This window comes from Argopecten irradians, chromosome 7, assembly GCF_041381155.1.
Source record: "Argopecten irradians isolate NY chromosome 7, Ai_NY, whole genome shotgun sequence".
In the NCBI taxonomy this organism is placed as follows: domain Eukaryota; kingdom Metazoa; phylum Mollusca; class Bivalvia; order Pectinida; family Pectinidae; genus Argopecten; species Argopecten irradians.
In genome coordinates this window covers 29,144,346-29,168,824 of record NC_091140.1, presented here as the reverse complement: position 1 = coordinate 29,168,824, position 24,479 = coordinate 29,144,346, and the positions used below count along the sequence as shown (strand labels likewise).

Genomic DNA, 24,479 nt, shown 5'->3' with positions numbered 1-24,479 from the left:
ATTGAAAACTGACTGAGAGATATGCTATAAATAAAGATATTTAATTGATAATTCTGTATATTTACTTCCAAACAGAGTGTCATTGAGTGGGGGATATGATGGAGAGGGAAACATACCACCAATTGTACGTGATAAACTCTTGTGAGGATCAGAACTAGTTGGTGATTTAAAATAACTATTACCGTCGATTAGTCCCACCTTGCCGGTGATTGTGACATTAGATTTTAATATGATTTTGTGATATCATAAAGGATGGACTAACACGATCCACGTCGTTTAAACATCTTAAAACTTCCGTATTAGATGCTACCCCAGATAATAGAAAGAATAAACAAAAAAAATGACAATGGTTTAAAGGGACCAGTGAAGTTATTATGTAAAACTATTGTTCTGCGTTACCAAATAACAACAAAATAAACAACTATTGACAACACGGTATTCTTAATGAGTTTAATTAATATTCCTAATCTTATTGATATGCGATCAAGCAGATACAACGTGTACGCCATGCCCATACCCGAACCAGATTACTCTTGATGTATAATAAAGTACTGCTGACCTTTACATGTAAAAGAGAAAATCAGACACCTTCAGACAAGATTATAATCTAAAAATGGTAAATGCAATACTGTAAAAGGAGTTCACTAGTTCTAGAACGTGATTTACTGGTGCGGGTTCATGTTTGGTATACAATACATAACTAGCAATTTGTAATGGCGGCTAGCGTGCTATTTCTTGCATTGCACTATCTGACCATAGTAGACATTTGCTGGCGAGTCACAAAGAAATAGACTATTCATCATACAATTTCTATTATGAGCAATGAATACTGACAAGTCATAAAGGGTCAAGATCCACACCACGAGGGTATCTACAACAAGCAAGTCACCATCATTAAACAAAATGCAAATAAAAGTGTTTTTGGAAATGAAGGGAACTATTCATAACTGGAGGAAATAATAAAATTCACCACGATGTTTTACCAAATGACATGGTTTTTACTTGATGTCCTGAACCGATGGTATGTTGACCGCTTGCAACTGCTATTCATGAAGTCATAAGAAATAAGACCAAAACAAATAACCTTACCAAAGACACTGTCCCTGGTTCCTGATTTTAAGTTACTCGATTCCTTCCATAATTCTAAACAGTTTTCTAATGAAACCACACTTCCTCGTCAATTAAAAGCAAAAACCAACTTTTCATGCTAGAATCAAAGATGTTGACCAAGTGACAAGTTGACCTCTAACACATTAGCCCACTGTCACTGATCTTCGACCGTTTGATTTATTGTTCATACGAAAAGGATGAGATTGACATTTGGATATATGTCCTTGATCCCTTTCGGTCAAATTCTAATATTTATACAAGTGATTTAAATAAATGATAAAAACAAAATGGTATCAGTAATAGGATCATATGTGTTAAAACATTGATATACGGAAAAGGTATAAATATTGAAATTAAATATTTCAATAACATCAAAGTCCATGTTTTGTTTTCGAATATATACATGTCCAATCGTGATTTTTACCGCGAAAATGTTCCTTTCCCTGGAAAAACACATTTTCAAACACGCACATTTGATACATAGATATCCAGAAACGTGACTCAAAACATATATCTAAGTACTTTACTATTACAGACACATTTTAGCATCAAATGTACTTGGATCCGGTGTCTTGGATCCGTACATTTATTGCATTTGCATCACAATGTTTGTACACTTGATACAATTTAAGATTTCTTTGCTGATTTTATAAACATTTATAATCCCAGAAATATCGTTTTCGCAGTAGTGAAATCTGTCCAATGTTTTGTTTGCATGATTTACCAGTACATGTACCCAAATGTCTGCGATTTAATTTCTGTTATTATCAATGTCCATTTTCCAATCAAAATCAATCGTAACAAACCCGTCTATCATTGTCTTACAATGTATTGTTCAAAACTCTATATTTACGTCGTATAAATTACAAACTGATCAAATCTTCATTTTGCTCAGATTACATATGGTATTTTTTTACAACAGAAACGTGATTGTAAGAATAAAAATATAAACTATTTTCCCCGCTGTTGTTTTCTGTACAAAGTCCTTTTTGTCACTATGTGTAGTATTGAACAACGTTGCGAATAAAATCTTCAGCTAGGGGAAGCTAAGTGATGACGATTTTGGCATACCAATCGCTTTAAGTGTTCCTCGTTTATCAATAGGATTTTTGTTGACAGGATCAACTACAGGCCCGACCATGTTCGACGTACGTGTAAATTGGCTGAAATTAGACAACATATTTTTGAGAGTTATGTTTTCTTGTAATGAAATTAAATGTAAAAAGTAAATTTATACGATATATAATAAGTTGCATAACGTTTAGCTTCTGTTTTCAAAGATGAACTCAATTATCAGTTGCTTTAACCTGAAGCACAATTAAAACCAGTAGATAAATGAATCCAGTAAAATAGGATTAATAACTTTATAAAAAAACTATTGATTTTGTGACGCTCATGACACTCACCCGTTAACTTTGTCGAGTATCAAAAGAAATACCACTATAATAATTACTACCAGAAGAAGCATTGCGAAAACAATGCCAACCAAGGCGCCTGTTGAAATGCCTTCGTGAGCGGCATGTTTACCTGCTGAAGAATACAAATAAAACAAGTAAGGGAATCTCTGCTTTTATTCTTGAAAGAACAAATGACGGGGATCCACATGTTGAATGTTACCATTCCAGCTCGCTCGCTTGTAACACAGGTATCTTAAAATAATATCTTTCATTCATTGCATTACGTATTCATGTACACTCTACGTTTTAGTGTAATGACAGATATTATTTCGTTCACACAGTCACTCACTGACCCACTATTTCACCCATGTCAACAATCCTTCCTTTGTTTCAATAATTACTGTATTTATAGTTCATCAAATCATTTATCTACCAACATACAGATGTAGTATAAAGATAATAATATAAAAGATATAAATTAATGTCCAAAAACGACAATAACATATATAAAGTTAATAAAGTAATGACCAAGATTAACTTAATTATGTTTTACCGTAAATGTTATAAGAAACAGATAATTTGGACCTACTTGTACTGACAGGGATAGTTGTAGTTGTTGCCTTTGTGGTTGTAGTAATAGTGGTTGATGTGGCTTCTGTAGTTGTAGTAGCATCGGTGGTTGTAGTTGCTTCTATAGTTGTAGTAGCATCAGTGGTTGTAGTTGCTTCTGTAGTTGAAGTAGCATCAGTGGTTGTAGTGGCTTCTGTAGTTGAAGTAGCATCAGTGGTTGTAGTTGCTTCTGTAGTTGAAGTAGCATCAGTGGTTGTAGTTGCTTCTGTAGTTGAAGTAGCATCAGTGGTTGTAGTGGCTTCTGTAGTTGAAGTAGCATCAGTGGTTGTAGTTGCTTCTGTAGTTGAAGTAGCATCAGTGGTTGTAGTGGCTTCTGTAGTTGAAGTAGCATCAGTGGTTGTAGTTGCTTCTGTAGTTGAAGTAGCATCAGTGGTTGTAGTGGCTTCTGTAGTTGAAGTAGCATCAGTGGTTGTAGTGGCTTCTGTAGTTGTAGTAGCATCCGTGGTTGTAGTGGCTTCTGTAGTTGTAGTAGCATCAGTGGTTGTAGTTGCTTCTATAGTTGTAGTAGCATCAGTGGTTGTAGTTGCCGCTGTAGTGGTTGTCGTCGGGCTACCAGGATCTAAATGATCAAAAACGTCAAGGAGGTAATATAGTGTAATAATTCAATTTTGGTTGTAACGAGCTTTTCATTGGCTTTTAAAAAAAGTACTTCATTAGCCCATAAAGGAAAAAATTGCGTCGCCGTTTATAACGTCGGCTCTGATTGCCTGAGATGACGGCTTAATAATTTGATAGACAAAAGGGTTTCAAAATGAATTTTTAATATTAAAGAGATTGTCTTTAATAATTTGAATTATAAGGATTTATTTCAATTCGCGGTTTATTTAGAGTTCACTCAGATTTTTGTTTTATATCTCCATAACATAAAAAATCTATTTAAGTTAATCGAAATACGGAAAACCTCGGAAGAAGTCCAGAAGGAACAAGACCTGAATTCGCAAAATCTACAATTTCCTTATGACGATCCCAGCTATATTTGAGCGTGTAACAACCTATCTATTTAGCAATGAAGACTTGCAGAGCTGTATAAGCTAACTCTCAGCAGGAAGTATATAACTGAGGCAAAAATACATGTATACAAATTATCGGCCTCGTGGAATATCACTTTTCTCAAGTTTAACAATTCCTCGTATTAACCTACAAAAAGTCAATAATTGTTTTGTTATATGAAACGATACATTAATACTTGTATAAATGTAAGCTTTGCTACTTGGAACAATATTTTGAAGCAAGGACAGCGCAATGACTACTAATTAAACAAAAAGACAAAAAAATCTTCATCCACGTATCCTCAGTAGGTACATTTAGTACTTTTGCTGTACTTCTTCACAGGATAACTTAAGAACATATAGCTACATTTAAAATGTGCCTAACATCTTTCCTAATCCTACCTGACTGTTGTCAGCCATGTTTACGTTGGATTTAACTATTGCCCGATGATCGACAATGCTCTATTGTGATTGGTCCAAAATGTTGAAGAGACGAGGAATTCCCCGTGTCTATTTTTAACCAGTTCACCGGATTGCATTGTCAACCACTGAACAGGTGTTCATCGGTCTCCGGTTGACATTGCATTTTGTCAAGGCCTGTCCGAGCGGTCTAGACCAATCAGAAAACGGCAAAACTCACAGTCATATAACAAAGGAACCTCTCACATATAATGGAACTGCATTGTTACGCGTTTACGAATGTTTAATATGGAAAGGTTGTAAGCATTTTAGGATGTGTTCGTACCCTTAGAGGATACTGGGACGTTGAAGCTCATAAAGAAAGAAATTATCATGCTTTTCAACGAAGTTTACATTGTGAAGAAATATCTGGGGAAAAAACCACAACAGCTGCAAAGATTTGATGAGAACGGACTATTTTTCACAATGGTATTCAAATTATTCCATTTTGAAAGTGTGATTATCGAATGCATATTATCAGTCAATATCTAATTCACTTCAAAAATTGCGAGATGATTTAATGCATGTCTCTTAATCACTTTGATAAAGAACTTTTCTTATGAAGAGGTGTGGAGCGTGGATGAAGCAATAATTTTCCATTAATGTAAAGACATTATAATTCAACCTGAATGAATTTTATTGTATCTTTCAATCTGGAAAATATAGCTTACATAAAATACATTCTCAGATAAAGCATTGACACTTTGAGTTTACATTAATTAATTCTTATTTATTTATTTATAAGAAATGAAAAGTAAACGAAAAACGCTCAAACAGATGACTTTAATCGTATCTACGTTGCATTAAGAAATATAAACAGTTTTAAGTTTGTACATAAAAAGACTGAGTAAAAATAGTATCTTCTTTTACACCAATCACAGTACCTATGGAAGTATGCTGATTTACTTACCGAAACAATATGCAGACGAACATACGGTTGATTGTTTTAACTCATAGACATTGAAAGTCGAACAGTTCTTCACGTCAATTGTCCAGGTGGCCTGACAGTCAGAAAACATGGTGCGGAGACACATACTAACACTACTGGTGACACCGGTAACGGGCAAATCTAAAAAAAATGAAAAACGTCCATTAATATTACTTCGATATATGAAATCCAAAAATGCTCATCAGGTGATAAGAATTAAAGATTTCACCTGAATATGAAGTGAATGTATGCTGATTGTGTGCATGGGCGTGTGTGTGGGGGAGGGGGTCTCCTATTGACAGAGTGAACTTTTGCCAGTTGAATAATGTTAGCATTCTAAAGCATACTTTCAAAGAAATTTGTCTTCAAGTTTTTCTTTTAATATTACAATTTATACTTCTGTCTAGTCCCTTGTTGTTTTGTGTTTTATACGGCTTAATGCGTACCTCTTGGCATCAAAGTTGCAATACGTAGTGGCCAAGTCATCAACACACCTTGAAACCTGGCAACTTTATGGAAAGTGAAGAATGAATGAGCATCTATAGATACCTACCATCGTCCATCCAGACAGGGTACTGTGTGCCACAGGAGTCCAGTGCTGGAGCTGATGTTGCTATATTTCCAAGTATTCCATGGTTCACTCGGTACCAAGTCTCTATCATAGTTGCATCACAATGGGCGTCCCCTAGAGAAGTTATAACATTATCTGTCGACCGCCATTCGTCGTCTAAGATCACGTGATTTGTCGACAGACAGGGATCAGCATCTGTATTAAAAGTTTCATCATGCAATACGTGCAACATAAATATAGCAATGCAAATTAGAATCCGATTCCGTCATCATGAAGAAGGAATATTTTTGTAATAAAAAATCACTCAGCTGAGAAGAAAAAGATTTAACAGACCCGCACAAAATGATCAGACTTATCCGAATGATCTCAAGGCAGTGTAATTGACTACACAAGGCAGTGTATTAACTACACAAGGCAGTGTAATTAACTACACAAGGCAGTGTAATTAACTACACAAGGCAGTGTAATTAACTACACAAGGCAGTGTAATTAACTACACAAGGCAGTGTAATTAACTACATACCAGAGTCGCTACGCATGGAATGATTGTAACAGGGTAACTCTTAACACTTTGAATAAGATTGTTTATATTCAGCGTTGTTCTTCTGTATAGATGCGACACAATAGTGTTTGTTACATCCTTGCTACTCCACTCCAACAACCAATACATGTAATCAATTGTAATAATGTGTTTAAGTAGTCTTTTATCATCGTGTCGTTTCATCTAACTTTTAAAATAAAAATTACGTTACACAATTGCAACATCTTTATTTATTTTACAATTTGGTAACATAAATTTTCTCTTCAATGAAAATTGTCGTTACAATGCTATAATTAAAGAAGGAGTAAATATACATCTGTAGGCATTGCGGCAGATTGAAAAACATATATACAACTGTATACTAGTATCGGTAGGCCTAGCTTAGACCTAGGACATAGTCGTAAATATCAAATAAATTAAATAGTCACTATTTCTTTATGAAATAATAAAATATAACTGTTACACATCAAGAAACAAGGAATATCCTCTACTCAATTCACTGCATTTTTCACTCAACGCGCTATGATCTGTCGTTTGTCCACTATATTTAATTCATATACTGTATATGATTTGTTCTATTTGAACAATAGGAAGGTACACATCATTGTGCAATCTTTCATAACAAGACAATGGCTTATGTATTAATTCAATAACACAAACAGTATTGACCATTGATGTGGATCTTTGGTCGCGCTATGCATATTGGGAGATTAGATATACACATTTGTATATAACTATCGGCGGTGGCTCGTTATGATATAGCATTAGTATTTCGGCCATGAACACTCCAAAAAATATTTACAATTCAATACTAAATGTAAGGAATAAGGATACTAGTGCTCTTCACCTAACATTTAAAGTTACAATTAATAAACTTTAGAAATTAATGATAAAATGATAAGTTAGTCAGGATGGATCTTCACAATACATTTCGAATTTTTTAAGCTTTGAGCAAATACAAATGCATGCAAATTAACAGTGCAGTGCATTGAGGAATATGACAAAAGATATTTCATATACAGACGCATAATCTGCGTACGAGTTTAAAAACGCAACTCTGAATATTCATATAATTCCTTTTAACAATTTGACCGTTGCTTTTTTCTGAATTTGCGCTTTATTTACGCACTTGCAATAAACCCAATTGTGTGTCAAAAATCGAAATTGCCTAATGCATCTTGTTATCTAAATCAAGCTGACATGGTACTTCAATATCAAGCAAAACAACAAAAACTATACAAACCTGATCTTGTGTACAGAAATATTGCAAAGTAATAAAATATCATGGAAACGATCATGTTGGATGAAGGCTGAGTCTTTGATCTCTTTAACTTCCTCAATTCCAGAATTCTAGGTAAGGCTTCTAAAAATAGCTGCCAAACATGACGTCAATGTTTGGCACATTTTAAACTAATTTTTCCATGCTAATTTCTACACGTCAAGACAGATACAACAGCATTTTCTCTTTGTTATGTTTACTGTTAATATATTTTGATGATAAAATCGAAAAATACCGAATTGATTTGGAAATGGTTATTCTAGGCTTTTCCTGATGCCAAACCAATTCGCTTTTTGCAATAAACTTTGCTGAAATTGAAATAAAAATGACGCATGTAAAGAACTATCACCGTCGATAATTCCCAATTTCCCGTAGTTGTGACGTCAGGTTTTAAAGTGATTTATTAGGGCTTTTCACCATGTGGTGAAAAGACCTATTGTTTCTGTTCTGTTTTTTATTATTATTATTCTACACTTTTTTGTGTCCAAAAGATCTTCAAAATGGTAAAAGGTATGCCAATGGCCTTATTGTTATATTGTATGGCATGAGTTGAAGGGGTGACCGCAACATTTTAAGTAGGTCAAAAATCCAAGATGGCCGCGTTGACGTCATACCTAAAAAGTTTAAAACAGCAATAACCCAAAAACCGTTTAAGATACAGCAAATATTTTTGATGTTTTATGTAGATCGTATAAAAGACTATTTTTTTTTTCAATTACAGCAATTAAGTCAAAGGTCAAACAAAAAGTTCGCTATGGGGTCAAAGTTTACGAATTTGTATTTTTTTGATTTTGCGAAATTTCTTTTAATATATCGATGCAGAATGTCATTCTGATGAATTTGGTGTCTTTTATTTTTCGGTATTACTTCCGGTTAATGCCGTACGCCATTTTGAACAATCGTTTGATCTTTGCTAAATTCCCGCCAAAATAAACACATTATATATTGTCGAACTGAATGACTTATTTAGTCTGCAATTGCTATAGAAAAGACCCCTCTAATATTCTCTAACGTTTAATATGATTTTCATCTTCATCAAAAAAACAAAATGGCCGCTATGACGTCATATCTTAAAATTAAAAAATTCTTATAACTCACTAACAGTTCTTTTTAGAGATTTCATCCAATAATATTTTTTGCAGATAATCTTAAGCGTAAACTTTTTCTCTCTACTTGTTATTACAAAAAATGGCAACTTCCGGTTTTCGGTAAGAGTCAAATGTTAAAGGTCCTGTTTTTAACAATAAACATGAAAACTTTTCTCCTGAAGTTCTGTAAGGTCTAGGATCTTCATATTTCACATATAAGATGTCCAGGGGATGGGGTATAAAGTCAGATACTAGGAATGACCTTGACCCATATTCAAGTTCACAGGGGTCATATACACATATCATAAATAAATTGTTTAAATGGTCATAACTAACTTATCGTTGGTTTTACAGCTTTCATGCACGTATGTTATTTGAAGATAATCTACAGGGCAATGTTTTTCTAATATAATAATAACTTGTTATAACAAGAGATACCAGAGGGCTCGAACGAATTTAGAAATATGAATTGGATTAAGATCAGAGTTCTCTTCGGCTGTTCAAACTTCATGCAGATCTTCACTAAAACACTTTTATTCAGGGCTGAAAGTCAAGGTCATTTATTGGTTACAACTTCAAAACCCATGCATTACCTAGTTCTTAACTTACCTGGCAATGACGGTCTTGTAAACTAAATATAGTGAAAAGCCCGCCAAATTGTCTGTGACAATTTCTAGTTGATATTGTAATCGCCGGAACGTTGGACTAATCTTACTCGGTGGACGTGAATGAACTCCCGTTATAAGACGTTCATATAAGACGTATTTCAGATAAGAGTAAGAATAAACCAAAATAAAACTCAGCGAAGTTAATTCTGTCTCATCAAGAAACATATTACATAAAACATCTTCTGCATCCTTAGATAACTATAAAATAAAATACATGGAAATTTCACGGTGTTGTTAATAATATATATTAATGACATTCCTAATACTAATTGTATACAAGATCAAGCAGGTGTACAAGGTGTATGTCATGTCCATACCCGAGCTGGAGTACTACTACCTACCATGAAGTCACTTTACATGTATGAGAGAACATTATTTTTAAGATTATAATCTAAAATAGTAAATACATTACTATAAGAGCGAATTTACAAGTCACTAGACAGAACGTGTGCTGGTGCGGGTTTAATCTTGGCATACAAACCATAACTACAACCAATTTGTCATGTCAGCCAGCGAGCTATTTATCTGACCATATTGGACATTTGCTGGTAAGTCACAATGAAACCAACTATTCATTTTCCCTATGAGCTAGAATATTGACATATCATACAGAGTCCAGATCCACAAGGGTTTCTCTATCTTAAGCAAGTCCCCTTTAATGTACAAAATGCAAATTAATTTTTTCTAAAAAATTTAAGTTAGGAAATAATAAAAATTCACCATGATGTTGAACCAAATGACCTTGTTTTTGACATTGTGTTCTGAACATATGAAATGCTTCTCTTTATGCAGCCATAAGAAAATGTAATAGTGGCTGGGAACGGACATGAAATAAAGTAAAATTATTGCGTGCGAACGCAGTAGTATTGCGTGTGAACGCAAAAGTGTTACTTGCGAACGCAAAAGTATTGCGTGCCGAACGCAATATCATTGCGTTCACACGCAATAGTTATTGCGTGTGAATACTTTTGCGTTCGCACGCAATAATTTTATTTCTTTCATACCTACGGGTGTAATACTGGCTGGTCTAGGGCAATACACTCATGTCGCCTGAGGCTGTATTGCATGGCTACTCATGCAATAAAGCCTCATGACGTCACGGCGTCAACAAAATCTCTAATTCCTCGGTAAAATGTTAACCCTTTTTTCACGAATATGACTGGTTTTATTATGAAAGATGCAAACAACGGAATTTGTTATGAAAACATCACGTAAATTTTCATGTATGGAAAATTGACTCTCAGTCGTCGATTTCTCCGAATTTGTTTCGAAATGACGGGATATTATAGCTGTAAAATTGCAATAAAACATCGAGGTATGAAAGAAAAATACTCTTTCATAAGTGGATATGAAGGATAGGGATATTCTACCCTCGGGATCACAAAATGTAGCAAAACCCTCGGCAAGCCTCGGGTTTTACTACATTTTGTGACCCTCGGGTAGAATATCCCTATCCTTCATATCCACATATGAAAGAGTCTTATATTATTTCATGTCCGTTCCCAGCCACCGTAAAATGTGCATTAGAAAGATCAAAATAAATACTCTGACCTATGACCTCTGGCTTCTGGCTTTTAAGTTCAGTCTTCATAACATAAGAGCAAATATTATTTACTTTTTCCATGCTAACATCAAAGATGTTGACCAAGTGACCTAACACTGTGACCTTGACCATTAGCCTACTGTCACTAATCTCGCTGATCTGTGACCATTTAATTAATAACTTAATCCTTTACAAGTTTTCTCCAAAGTATTGTAAAATAATGTTCATCTGCACAATTTAGGCCTTTGACCTTTTAATCTGTCTCCTTGGCCCTTTTTATAACCTCGTTTAGCTGTGAACATGTTTGCTCCATAACGTTATCACGAACTGTTTATCAACTATGGATTTCAAAAGGCGCATTGGAGCCATTTTGATTATGATGATGGTAGGCTAAAGCACACTCGTAATACTTGAGTCTAATTGTAATTAGAGGTATTGTAACTGTCACTCTTTCTGGATTCCACTCTCTCTCCATTTTTGTGAATATATAACATCCTGAGTTGTAATGAGGAATTTAGGTAATCCAAGGTCAGTCTGCGTGACCTTCAATGGTACGATGCCTACTTTGCGAATATCAAAATCCCTGTCGGTGCCCGCAGTCATTCCTAGATTCTACTTCCTGGTTAGATCCGCTTCCATCTGATACCTTACCGGTATACCTGGACTGCCGTTAGAATAGTTCGATTGTATGAATTTAGATGTTCAACATTGTTTTATAATTTCCCATATGTATGTTTCATATAAGAACATGACACAGGACTATGATGTAAATCTGGCTGCATGCTTCCCTGGTATTAATGCCTATTCCCGGCTTGTGATAAAGGCAAATCGAATCTTTTTTCCACTACCATTTTCTTGTTTATTTACCAATAAAGACATAAAAGGCACCTGAAACAAAAGAATATACTGTCAATGAGATGTCATTCACATTAGTTTCGTTTCGTAAGAAAACAATAAACAAAGCAACTTTACATTTTTTAAATTGAAGTTGTCAACTTCACATTCCTCTGTATTTTATTCCTAATGTCACGTTTTGACAAACTATCCAATAATAATTCAAGCTTATTAGTACAGTTTAATGATGTCAACAGAAGAGAGAAAAAAACAGAACAGTATTTCTGGATCCTGAAATCCGTGTAAATTTCTAATTAAATAATTCTTTTCACATCTCTATACAAGTCTGTGTTTTAAATATATTTTTTTCGCGAGCAACATTTAAATTAGATCATAGCTTTGAATTGGCTGAAATGACGGATATGGAGTTCTCATAATCTGCTTTATGTCATGTTTAAAGGCCCACTACCTTTCCGGAGCAAAACATAAAGGTTTTTTAAAAACATTTTTAACATCAGAAAATAAAGCCTAAGATGAGGTTACAGGTCTTTAGGATGACGGCGGGAAACAAAAGACGACTCGCGTTATGAAAATTATCATTTTATTTATTTTAATTTAAATTGTTCGTTATATTAACGATTAGTTAATAACTTTTGTGACTCTCTAAAATTATCGATCTCGTTTTACACTCCCGTTTTAAAAATTAAAATCCGTTTCCGAAAGATAGTGGTCCTTCAAATTATAATAAAATATTGTGTACATAATACATTTTCACCTCGATACTTATAATGTGATTTTTGATATATTTACCTTCTGGTGCACCTCTCCTCTCTTCTTTGACTGTAGAAACAAGATATACTGTCGTAAATATATCATATATGAATCATATGTGTTGAAATGCAAGCCCACAAAATGGTTAAAAGTTTAGTTAAAGTTGCATCAATAGATAGCCGCTTTAACAATAACAGTGAAAAATCCGGACTTTCTCTTTGTTATTTATCGATTACAATCAATGTTTAAATATCAATTATCTGGTATCAATAAAAATTCAATGCAATCAAACCAAAAAAGAAATAAAACATTTTCTAAAAAATGTTTCTGGGACCCCACTGGTCTTGTCAGTGTCGTATGCAAGGAAGTAAGTGGATATTACTCTTTGCTCTGCTTTGACCCCAGATGCTTGTTTTATTAACCGTAATTAATAGTTTTAACACCTTACAGTCAGTCTTCAAACGTGTGCAAAATGTTTTGAGATGTTTTAACTGTTTGGCTGCCCAAGCTGTGGGATTGATCTATAAGTAGTTATGTACCTTGACAATCAATGCCATGCTGGGGTTGCTCACCATTAGTTACTGTTAAAATAAAGGAAATAACAAGTCATTCGCTTTTTACAATAAAGAATATGATGTTCATTAAAACTTTTGATATATAACTGTTATAAGGTTTCCCTTTTTTAAATTTTTGATTTTAAAATCGAGGATATCATATTTCTTCATTTATTCATGAAACAGATTGTCGATAGTATCACTGCCGAGAATGTGTTTTTAAGATTCATACACATATGCATTTAATTAAACCTTTATAATTCCCTTGCAAAGGAACAAATAAATTTCAGATGACACCGAATCTCTTTAACTTTGATAAAAGAAACCCACATACCTCAAAGAAATAGTACAAATAGTAACTAGTGAAGATTGAATTATGATACTACGGCCTGCGGGAAAAGCACGATAAGTATATAATATATACTTAAAATAAGTTATAATTAATTGCCTATATCAGCAGCGTAACCTTTGACCTCCATATGATCTTTTGCGAAAAAAATCCCAGAAAGTCTCCAATGAATTCATTAGAGATGGGACGTATATCGAAGAAGATAAATTAAGCTAGTTCCTCTAAAAGTCAACATACAACGTCACTCCCTGCCAGATTTTAGTAATTTTGTCAGCAAATATACCACTTGACCTTTTACCCTTGACTTTGATCCAAAATATACCCATTAATTTAAAAAGACGACGGCCTATTGAATATTTTCATGTATGATGTCAACCCTTCAGGTCAGATGACCTAACCAATTTAAGGTGCTCACCAGTGATTTCGTCCGTGCAATATTTTTGCATGTGTAATATTGCAATATGACCTGGAGCGTCAAGACAGAAACAATAAAATAAAGTAAGAAAAAATGACGTGATGTCAGAATTTCGAGGATGACGGGACAAAATTATCGATCTCGTTTTACATTCCCGTTTTAAAAATTAAACTCCGTTTCCGAAAGATAGTGGTCCTTCAAATTATAATAAAATATTGTGTACATAATACATTTTCACCTCGATACTTATAATGTGATTTTTGATATATTTACCTTCTGGTGCACCTCTCCTCTCTTCTTCAACTGTAGAAACAAGATATACTGTCGTAAATATATCATATATGAATCATATGTGTTGAAATGCAAGCCCACAAAATGGTTAAAAGTTTAGTTAAAGTTGCATCAATAGATAGCCGCTTTAACAATAACAGTGAAAAATCCGGACTTTCTCTTTGTTATTTATCGATTACAATCAATGTTTAAATATCAATTATCTGGTATCAATAAAAATTCAATGCAATCAAACCAAAAAAGAAATAAAACATTTTCTAAAAAATGTTTCTGAGACCCCACTGGTCTTGTCAGTGTCGTATGCAAGGAAGTAAGTGGATATTACTCTTTGCTCTGCTTTGACCCCAGATGCTTGTTTTATTAACCGTAATTAATAGTTTTAACACCTTACAGTCAGTCTTCAAACGTGTGCAAAATGTTTTGAGATGTTTTAACTGTTTGGCTGCCCAAGCTGTGGGATTGATCTATAAGTAGTTATGTACCTTGACAATCAATGCCATGCTGGGGTTGCTCACCATTAGTTACTGTTAAAATAAAGGAAATAACAAGTCATTCGCTTTTTACAATAAAGAATATGATGTTCATTAAAACTTTTGATATATAACTGTTATAAGGTTTCCCTTTTTTAAATTTTTGATTTTAAAATCGAGGATATCATATTTCTTCATTTATTCATGAAACAGATTGTCGATAGTATCACTGCCGAGAATGTTTTTTAAGATTCATACACATATAAAAAGCACGATAGTACAAATAGTATATAAGTATATAATATATACTTAAAATAAGTTATAATTAATTGCCTATATCAGCAGCGTAACCTTTGACCTCCATATGATCTTTCGCGAAAAACATCCCAGAAAGTCTCCAATGAATTCATTAGAGATGGGACGTATATCGAAGAAGATAAATTAAGCTAGTTCCTCTAAAAGTCAACATACAACGTCACTCCCTGCCAGATTTTAGTAATTTTGTCAGCAAATATACCACTTGACCTTTTACCCTTGACTTTGATCCAAAATATACCCATTAATTTAAAAAGACGACGGCCTATTGAATATTTTCATGTATGATGTCAACCCTTCAGGTCAGATGACCTAACCAATTTAAGGTGCTCACCAGTGATTTCGTCCGTGCAATATTTTTGCATGTGTAATATTGCAATATGACCTGGAGCGTCAAGACAGAAACAATAAAATAAAGTAAGAAAAAATGACGTGATGTCAGAATTTCGAGGATGACGGGACAAAATGGCGGCCTGCGCTGGGGTTTTGACGTGAAATTCCTTGAACGGTAGGCTTTTGGAGTTATGTGAAAAAGTATCTGATATTTTTGTGTTCATTTCATATAATATGAAACTCGCTTAGGCTTGCAAAAGTGAAAACTTCTTAAAGTCCTTTCATAAAATATACTATAAAATACACATTTAATATCCGATGCACGTTTTTACATACCTGAAGGAGCTGTTCGTGATGGTTTCTTTTTCTTTTTCAAGTTATATCTGTAATTCATGAACAGTAAGTACTTGAACATAACGTAGTTGCTAAAACGTGTAAGCATCCATTATAACCAGGTATTACTGCTGACTCGTAGATTGTTGTGTTATTTGCATCAAATAATCTACAGCCGCCATTGGCATGGTAATGTCAAAAATGATTCGATATGTACGCTTTTGTAAAGTCGAATCTGGTCAAACAAGCGCTCCTTGTACACGATATAGACGCTAGTGAACAAAATGGCATAGTTTTTGGTGACAGAAATATGTACCGAACATTGGACTTATTAAACTGAAATGTACAATTGTTTGCATGTTTTGCCAAAAATTTACAGAGAACACAATAAGCTATGAGTTAACAGTTATACCTAAGGTTAGGCCTGATACATACACACTTTTCATCATCTTACAGTACAGTCTAAAACATTAACTCTGGCTATGACTTCACTCACTAATGCTTAACTGAACAGGGCTGACATTGAAGTAAAATCTGATATTTTCATAATCGTACAAAGGGTATATAACTCTGACTGACAGCTTTGTATAAGACAATGATCCGAATATTCCTAGCGGAATAAAACTGTCGATATTATAACGAGTGGAAAAAAGAAACTGATACGATTGTAAAGCACAATGCAGTTCACACAGGGAAAGTAAATTATAGCATTACCGGACACGGAAAGAAAACATTTAAAAAAACTCTTTCACACCTGAAATTTCATAATGGGCCAGTCTAGTCTTTGATTAAGATGAGTCAGAATGTCTTCAGGGGTGAATAAATGAACGAAGAAAACGTTAAGTTTCGACTAACAGAATACTTACGCTATTAAAGCAATGGCAATTGCGAGCACAACTACCATTGCTAAAATAATACCAACCACCATGCCCTTGGAATCGGAAGTTTCTTTTGAGTCGCTGGAAATAACTACAAAATGAAATTAAATAGGAATTTATTAACATGCCATATAAAGTCAGATTTGAATTGATAGCATAAAACATCATTTTAATCTGAGCCTACACATGTGAATCATCTTAACAGGCACAAGGATGCGTTTGACAGAGACCTAACACAGACTAATGGATACGATAATATAATATATTTATGTAAATGCTGGATATTTCATGTTATGTCTATTTGCAGTATTGAAAACGTTTGTCCACTCGCTCAGCTAATTATAAGAGCTTAGAATGAGCGGAAACTATCAATCTTATTAATTATGGTGCGATCATGATGATAACCCAGATCCTTCCTCACAGTGACGAACGCGAACGTCAAAGTCAAAAGTCATGTCGTGTCGAGGAAGACCTTAGGAAGAAGAAAGGTAAAATACAGAATTTAGAGACATGACTTTAAACTCATTTAAATCATTGCACTCTTGGGTATTTTCTCCAATGAGCTTATTGGGAAATAGCCCTCAACCGGGTGATTGTTCTGATTAATATTCCCCGTTATTCACATTTTGTGTACATTTTAATAACAACGATGAATATATATGTTCGTTTTTTGTTTGTAATGTTCGGATGAATAATGATACAAAAACAGTCACTCCAGTGCATGATCCGTCCCACGACTAAATGATCATCCTCATAATTCCGCGGTATGTGTTAATATTGGCCCGTACCAAAACAAACTTGTAACACGTTATACAAGGACGAGGCTATAGGTTCATATGATTGTAGGTCTACTCTGTGCTACGTCTATGTACTTCTGACGACCACGGGGTTAAAAGAAGTTCCATTGGAAATACTACGATTTTCCAGAGAGATAGTTTTGGAGAACGGCGGTATTCTCTCAGGTAAGTACACGCCGCTATGACTGCATTGTTATTTACCTTATATTATTCATAGTAAATAATCCTGTCATGAAATATTTAATTTCTTTTTTTAAGTGACATTTTCCCCCTTTAACTATTTTCAGATATAGTAGTAATGATAATGCTAAAGATATATTGTTTATGCGAATTGAAAATGAACGTTATAAAACAATGTAATATATTGACCATTCTATTTGATGTTAACGTTGCATGTGGCTTGACTTACATACTAACGGAACAAGCTTCTAATATGTCACCAAAATTTTGAAAATCACAATATTTATAATGTATATAAGTATAAGGTACCAATATAAGCTCAAAATAAATACTGCTAAAATCCTGATATCTGCAAAAAAAAAATTAAAAAAAAAAAAATTGAGTATACACGGTCAGACCATTGAGCTAATTTGTTGTCTGCAGTTTTATTTTAAAATTTACAGTGTTTTAACTACATGTAAATGTAAAATGATTTCTACAGGCATGTTTTCATTTAACCTACATATTATACGTAAAATACATATATATATATTTGTGCTGTAGCTAATGTTGATAGGGCATCATACATGATTGTCAGTGCCTTTGAATGATGTTTACAGTTTTTATCAAGCCTTTTGGATTTCAATAATAGCTTACTGAAGAAATAATAGCATGTTAAAATGATCCCCCAGTTATGACATATAATTATTATATTACATTGAATATCATATATATCATATCTTACGAGACGTAGAGCCTGCCGTTTCTTCTTTTTCCGTCGTCGTCTTCGTCGTTGTCGTTGTCGTGGGTGAACAAGGTTCCTCAGACACTGAATCTGAACAATGTAATGTAAAGATGTCATTCATGACAATATGTACTGAAATAGATAATGCATGACTTTTTAAAAAAACTAGAACTGCATTCTTCAGTTGGCAATTTAATGAAAGCGCTATTGCTTCATGTTGAATTTGGCGCTGTCCAGTTGGCATTCGTACTCACATAACTGTATCCTGAATGCATTTCAATGCAGTAATTATCCTTGCATTTGATTATATATTTATGATCGAATCCCAAGATTTATATCTATAATGAGTAAAGAATTCATTTTCATCAAAGACGGAACATTTGAACAGACATCTTCCGTGACCGCTAGCACGGCAATTTTGACGTCACAAGGATAATGACGTCATAATAAACAGATGGCAGTTCATTTAAGCATTGAATGTCTTTCAGTTGGCATTCATAGCTAATTTGAATGCTAACTGGACAAAGGCAAATTCCATGCATGCCAACTGAAAGACTTTCAATTCTTATATTTGCATTTAGTAACAATTTTGTGTTGAAATACCATGGGATTTTGCATCTATAATGAATTAGTCATTCGTTATCGTCAGAGATGGAACAGCTATTTGAACAATGATTGCAAACTGCTCTTGGTAAGGTTGCATAGTGGAACTGCAGTGAAAATGTAAATATAGACTGATGAATGCCAACTGTGCTTGGTTAAACCAAATACCCAACTTCCTCCTAAATTGAATGGCACAGGCTTAAACCCAAAATGGTGCTGATGTGGCAGTCATCGTGGACGTACTGTCTAGACATATCTTTTTACACACGCCTGACCACATCCTCGCTTGCCCAGGGTTTCAACTTACCGAACAAACAACGGCGCAACCAAATGCATGTACCTTAGTTTAATGGAATCTTGTCTATGGATTGTATCCATTGTGACTATTTGGTGAGCGAAATATCATATCGTCTTCTCCAAAATTTATGATGTTACGCTCTAAAACACATGATGTCACAATCAATCCTACCTGCCAGGACAGATAACTCTGTGATATACAAATACAGAATACATTTACCCACCTACACAATAACTGGACGGACAAGACGTTGCCTGAACAAGAAAGTATACCCGGTATTCACAGTTACAGTTCTTCACTTTGATGGTCACCGTAGAATGACATGTGCTGAAGGGTGAAACAACACAGACAGTCCGGTCCACTTCCCCGTCAGACTGTACAGGTATATTACCTTAAAAGAAGATCAAATAACAGTAACAATAATAAGAACTACGTTGGGAACCTTAATTCACTTCTCCATCGGTCTGTACAGGATTATTGCAAAAATCACGAGCGCATAAAGATGAAAAAATGAAGTTGAAAACATTTGCTACAAAAAGTAAGAGAAATATTGTAGTCTTTATGCAATTAATTTCAATACAATTATGCAAATAACCAATCCTTAATATAATTTTATTCCGTACAATAACTACATCTGTAGTTCTGTTTCAAAATATGAAAATATTGCGAAAACGTTTAAGATAATAAAAACCCTTACTAGTCATCCACATAGGATATTGAGTTCCACAGTTAGTACTGTTGACTTCACTTGTGGCCAGATCCGTTCCAGCCGCACCGGATATCCGGTACCATTGTTGGGTGATGGTGGCGTCACAGCGACTGATGGTATGATTTGTCTCTATATAAGAAGGTGCACTCGTCTCTGTCACGTTAAAGTCAGCATACTCAGTACATGGATCTGGAACAAAATCAACAATAACTTATATACAAGAGGTTTTTCACAAAACATGTTCCGACTTAATTGCTTTTCGTAATTTCCTGCGTATTACCTGCAACGGGGTATAGCCCGCGGGAAGCAAAATCAGGCACTTTCAATGATTTTGTAAAATAAATTACAGATTACCTGCAGTGACAATTTGTCTATGGGTAATCCTTCGATGTAAGAACAGTTGATCACTTACAGTACATATGTAGTGTGGAATACTAAAAGAAGTCTATATATGCTTCAGTGATTTCATTTCGAAAGAGGTAGATAATATTATCTATAGGTTTATTCAAAGACATGTAAAATAGCTCATGTGAAAAAACTTTACTATGGTAAGAGGGTTACTCGAGCTATTTTCAGCGTATAGCCCGCATAATATTCAAGTTTGGCAATAGTTCCCACAGATGACACGATGGTTAGATAGCTCGCATTAGCCATGTTATGATGTAAAAAATGTCAAATAGCCCGCGGTCAATTCGCTAGAATTTACTGTAGTAAAACTAAAACCCCAAAAAGGTATAAATAATAATCCTTTCAAACATGGATAGTCATGTACGTTGGTTTGTATGAATCTTTCGATCGTTTAACACATGAAATATGCTACATAAAACAAGCGTCTGTAATTTCAAAAGTTTTACGAATTAACGTGAGTTTTATGAGTACCGTCATCTGGACAATCATTCGCAGAAATGTCTCCTTTATTATGCGAATATTTATTGCAAAAGGTTCAAATTGTGAGAGTGATGTAGAGAAAAGCAATTTCCTCATTTCTATGTAACATTTAGGTTAAAAGTCACCTCTGATACATTTTTATACCACAATAATGTAAATCTCTGTGATCGAATGTACCTTGGTAATAAATAGAATATATGTTTTTAGATAATGCTATTCATGACGTCGTGTTAAATTACGAAACCCTAGCTGTAAATTATTGTATTCCAACGAATAGTGGTATTGTGTGATTTCTATAATGCAATTATATTTTTTATGAAGAAGTTATAACAGTTTAAAGTCGGGACATGTTTTCTTAATCACCCTGTACCTAATTATAAACAGCTTTTAAATGTTTTGATAATTCGGTAGAGTCGCAAAAGGTATCGGTTTACCGTCAACACTACACTTATAATTATCTTCTGGACAATTCAATACCAAAATGTTCATTTCCATGAAGTGGGCCACTTTATATCTGGCAGTGTCGTCTTTGCTGCGTCAAAACAGCAAAGTTAGACGGTTATTTTTAAAACATAGATTAACAAACAGAATTGTGCATTGGTTTTGTAATGTCATTTTAGGTTACCGATATTCGCGTTTCTGACGTTAGTATGGTTTTTAATTTACATGTACATCAACTTTGTATCTAATCTAATATCATTAACTACAATCGCCTTGCAATTATAGATCAAGTTATGCCAGTCTTATATAATTGACTATTACCGTATTAAAATAAAATTAGGTCAAGTTATGTCAGTCTAGTATCATAAATCTAGTATCATAGATAACAACACTCATACAAATAATCCAGTATCACAAACTACTACAACCATAAAAATATTCTAGTATCGTATACTGCATCAACCATACAAATATTCTAGTAACATAAACTATAACAGCCCTACAAATATTCTAGTATCATAAACTATAACAACCATACAAATATTCTAGTATCACAAAATATAACACCCATACAAATATTCTAGTATTACAAACTATAACAACCATACAAATATTCTAGTACCGTATACTGCTACAACCATACAAATATTCTAGTATCATAAACTATAACAACCATACAAATATTCTAGTATCACAAACTATAACACCCATACAAATATTCTAGTATCACAAACTAAACACCCATACAAATATTCTAGTATTAAAACTATAACAACCATACAAATATTCTAGTATCATAAACTTAACAACCAATAAATTATATTTAGTATCATACTATAACACAATACAAATATTCTAGTATCACAAACTACAACACCCATACAAATATTCTAGTATCACAAACTACAACACCCATACAAATATTCTAGTATTATAAACTATAACAACCATACAAATATTCTAGTATCATAAACTATAACAACCAAACAGATATTTTAGTATATTCTAGTATCATATACTACAACTACACCACAAATATTCTAGTATTATAGGCTAAAAAATCATGGTATGACAGTCTTATGTTTTATGTATACAATACAACTTGATTTAAAAATGAAATAATCTCCACTTCCCAAATGTATCCTGAGTTAGCCAGTCCATAAGAAGCAATGGTAGACTTACCTGCTTTAAGGATATATATTATTGCCAGAAAACCTAAATAACGCAGCTCGTCTTTAAAAGACATTTTTAAAGTGTCGTATTTTACTTCCGGGATCGGACGAATTCGAGAACAGATAGTCTCTAACAGCATTATTGTTTAATACATTAAACTAGGTTTAACATTACCCAATCTCTGCTAATACATAATCAGACAATATGATTTAAATCCGTATAACCAGGACACGTGTTATTTGTGTGTATTGCGTTAAAGTATACCGATAGGAATCACACTTGGTATATGATATAGGGTATGGTGTTTGTTGGCTAGCGCGTCACGGTAGATTAGGTTTCATCGTCTCTAAATCAATGCCTCAGAGATATGAAAAAACCATTGAAGATGAATTTCATTTTATTTAAATTGTGAATGTTAATTAAGTTTAAGAAATCGTTTTATTAAGAAATATTATATCATTAGACTGAGTATGTACAAATTAATTCAACTTTCAGAAACAAAAAGAGTTATTAAATTATGTAATAATATTAAATTATGTAATAAAACTTAGCATTTCTGCTGATTACCATAGTAACAACCACTAGGAAATTTCCAATTAAGCATGTATTTTGGTTGTCATAATATCAACCACTAGGATATTTTCAAGTTATCATTTCTGTTAGTTGCCGTAGTACTAACCACTTGGATATTCCCAATTTATCTTTTTTGTCGGTTGCCATAGTACCAACCACTAGGATATTCCCAATGTATCTTTTTGTTGGTTGTCATAATATTAATGATTAGGGAATTTTCAAATTAGCATTTCTGTTGGTTACTATAATAACAAACATAAGGGCATTTCCAACTTTGATTGAATCTATTGGGACGTTTTCGATTATGCGGTTTGACTGGTTGGGCCAATTTGTTCGCTAAGAATGAAAGACGGACCTGGTAATTTTATATTGTTTTCAGACGAGCCTTGACAAAGCCCTCACAGGCCTGTATCATAAACTGCAGGTCCGTCAGGATTTACACTTGAAATAATGATTTTACAAACGTCAAACCGGTTGTTCTGAATAAACGAAAACGGCCTTAGTTTTGTAAGAAACGAACCGTCGTCCATCCATGTTTGGTATTGTGTCCAAAAGAAGAGCGGATGAGACAATACAGCACAGAGTGCCAGCTTCAACTCGGTAGTCTTAAGTTCAACTGAGTAATCCAAGGTTCAACTCGGTACCATGTTTCTGTTAAAAAGGCATCACAGTTTGCATAAGCGGAGAACTTTATAATAGTTCTTGTAGGTCGCCATTGGTCGTCTAAGATAACGTGACCTATTGACAGACAATGATCGTAATATGAATTAGAACATGTGTCATCATCAGACAATGCTTACATTATAGACAGTCTGAAAAAACGCGAATATAATTATCGTTGTGTTGGATGATAAAATCAAGCGACGTTCATGTTCATACTACACAGTCAAAATCTTTGCGTATACTAAAATTGAACGATTTTTGCCAATTGTGACCAGGTATCGACTTAAACTTATGGCTAAGTTCTGTTCAAATTCAGATCACGCTTTCTCGAGGTAAATTTCAGTCATATTGACCAGCTAAATGATTGGGAACCTTTTTCTATTCTTAATAAAAACATCACATTCAAAAGAATACATAATTATCAAAACATCAATGGTTACTTATGTAAACAGTTCAACATAGCGAAAGGCAAATTCTTATGTAGATAGAATTCAATTAATTATTTTACTTTTATTCTGGGTAAAGATCAGCAGATGAGATAGTGACGAAGTATTTCTTATATCATTAAGTAATAATTTATGTTATGTTAATTCCTATATCTCCTTTTTCCCAAATTAATGGGTTTGCTTATGTTCTGTCTGTAGGAAAACGACATAAATTAAATAATTAAAATTGTCCTGCTTT

General features: G+C 33.8%; 1 protein-coding gene across 4 annotated transcripts; it reads right to left on the bottom strand.

Moving 5' to 3' along the window:
* Positions 1–436: 436 nt before the first annotated feature.
* LOC138328069 (uncharacterized) lies at positions 437–22,727 on the bottom strand. Of its 4 annotated transcripts, none has more exons than XM_069274675.1 (13): positions 22,569–22,727; positions 20,046–20,246; positions 19,572–19,739; positions 18,448–18,537; positions 16,735–16,837; positions 15,872–15,918; positions 14,900–14,941; positions 14,400–14,429; positions 6,067–6,279; positions 5,496–5,654; positions 3,097–3,696; positions 2,517–2,640; positions 437–2,273 (listed from the first exon to the last, which is right to left on the bottom strand). In XM_069274675.1, the coding sequence occupies exons 1-13, from the start codon at positions 22,696–22,698 to the stop codon at positions 2,147–2,149; spliced, it is 2,034 nt and encodes a 677-aa protein (XP_069130776.1). In that variant the 5' UTR covers positions 22,699–22,727; the 3' UTR covers positions 437–2,146. The 4 variants fall into 4 exon arrangements, with proteins under 4 accessions (XP_069130776.1, XP_069130777.1, XP_069130778.1 ...); XM_069274676.1 differs by having other exon boundaries at positions 2,517–2,637; XM_069274677.1 differs by lacking the exon at positions 14,900–14,941.
* Positions 22,728–24,479: the final 1,752 nt, after the last annotated feature.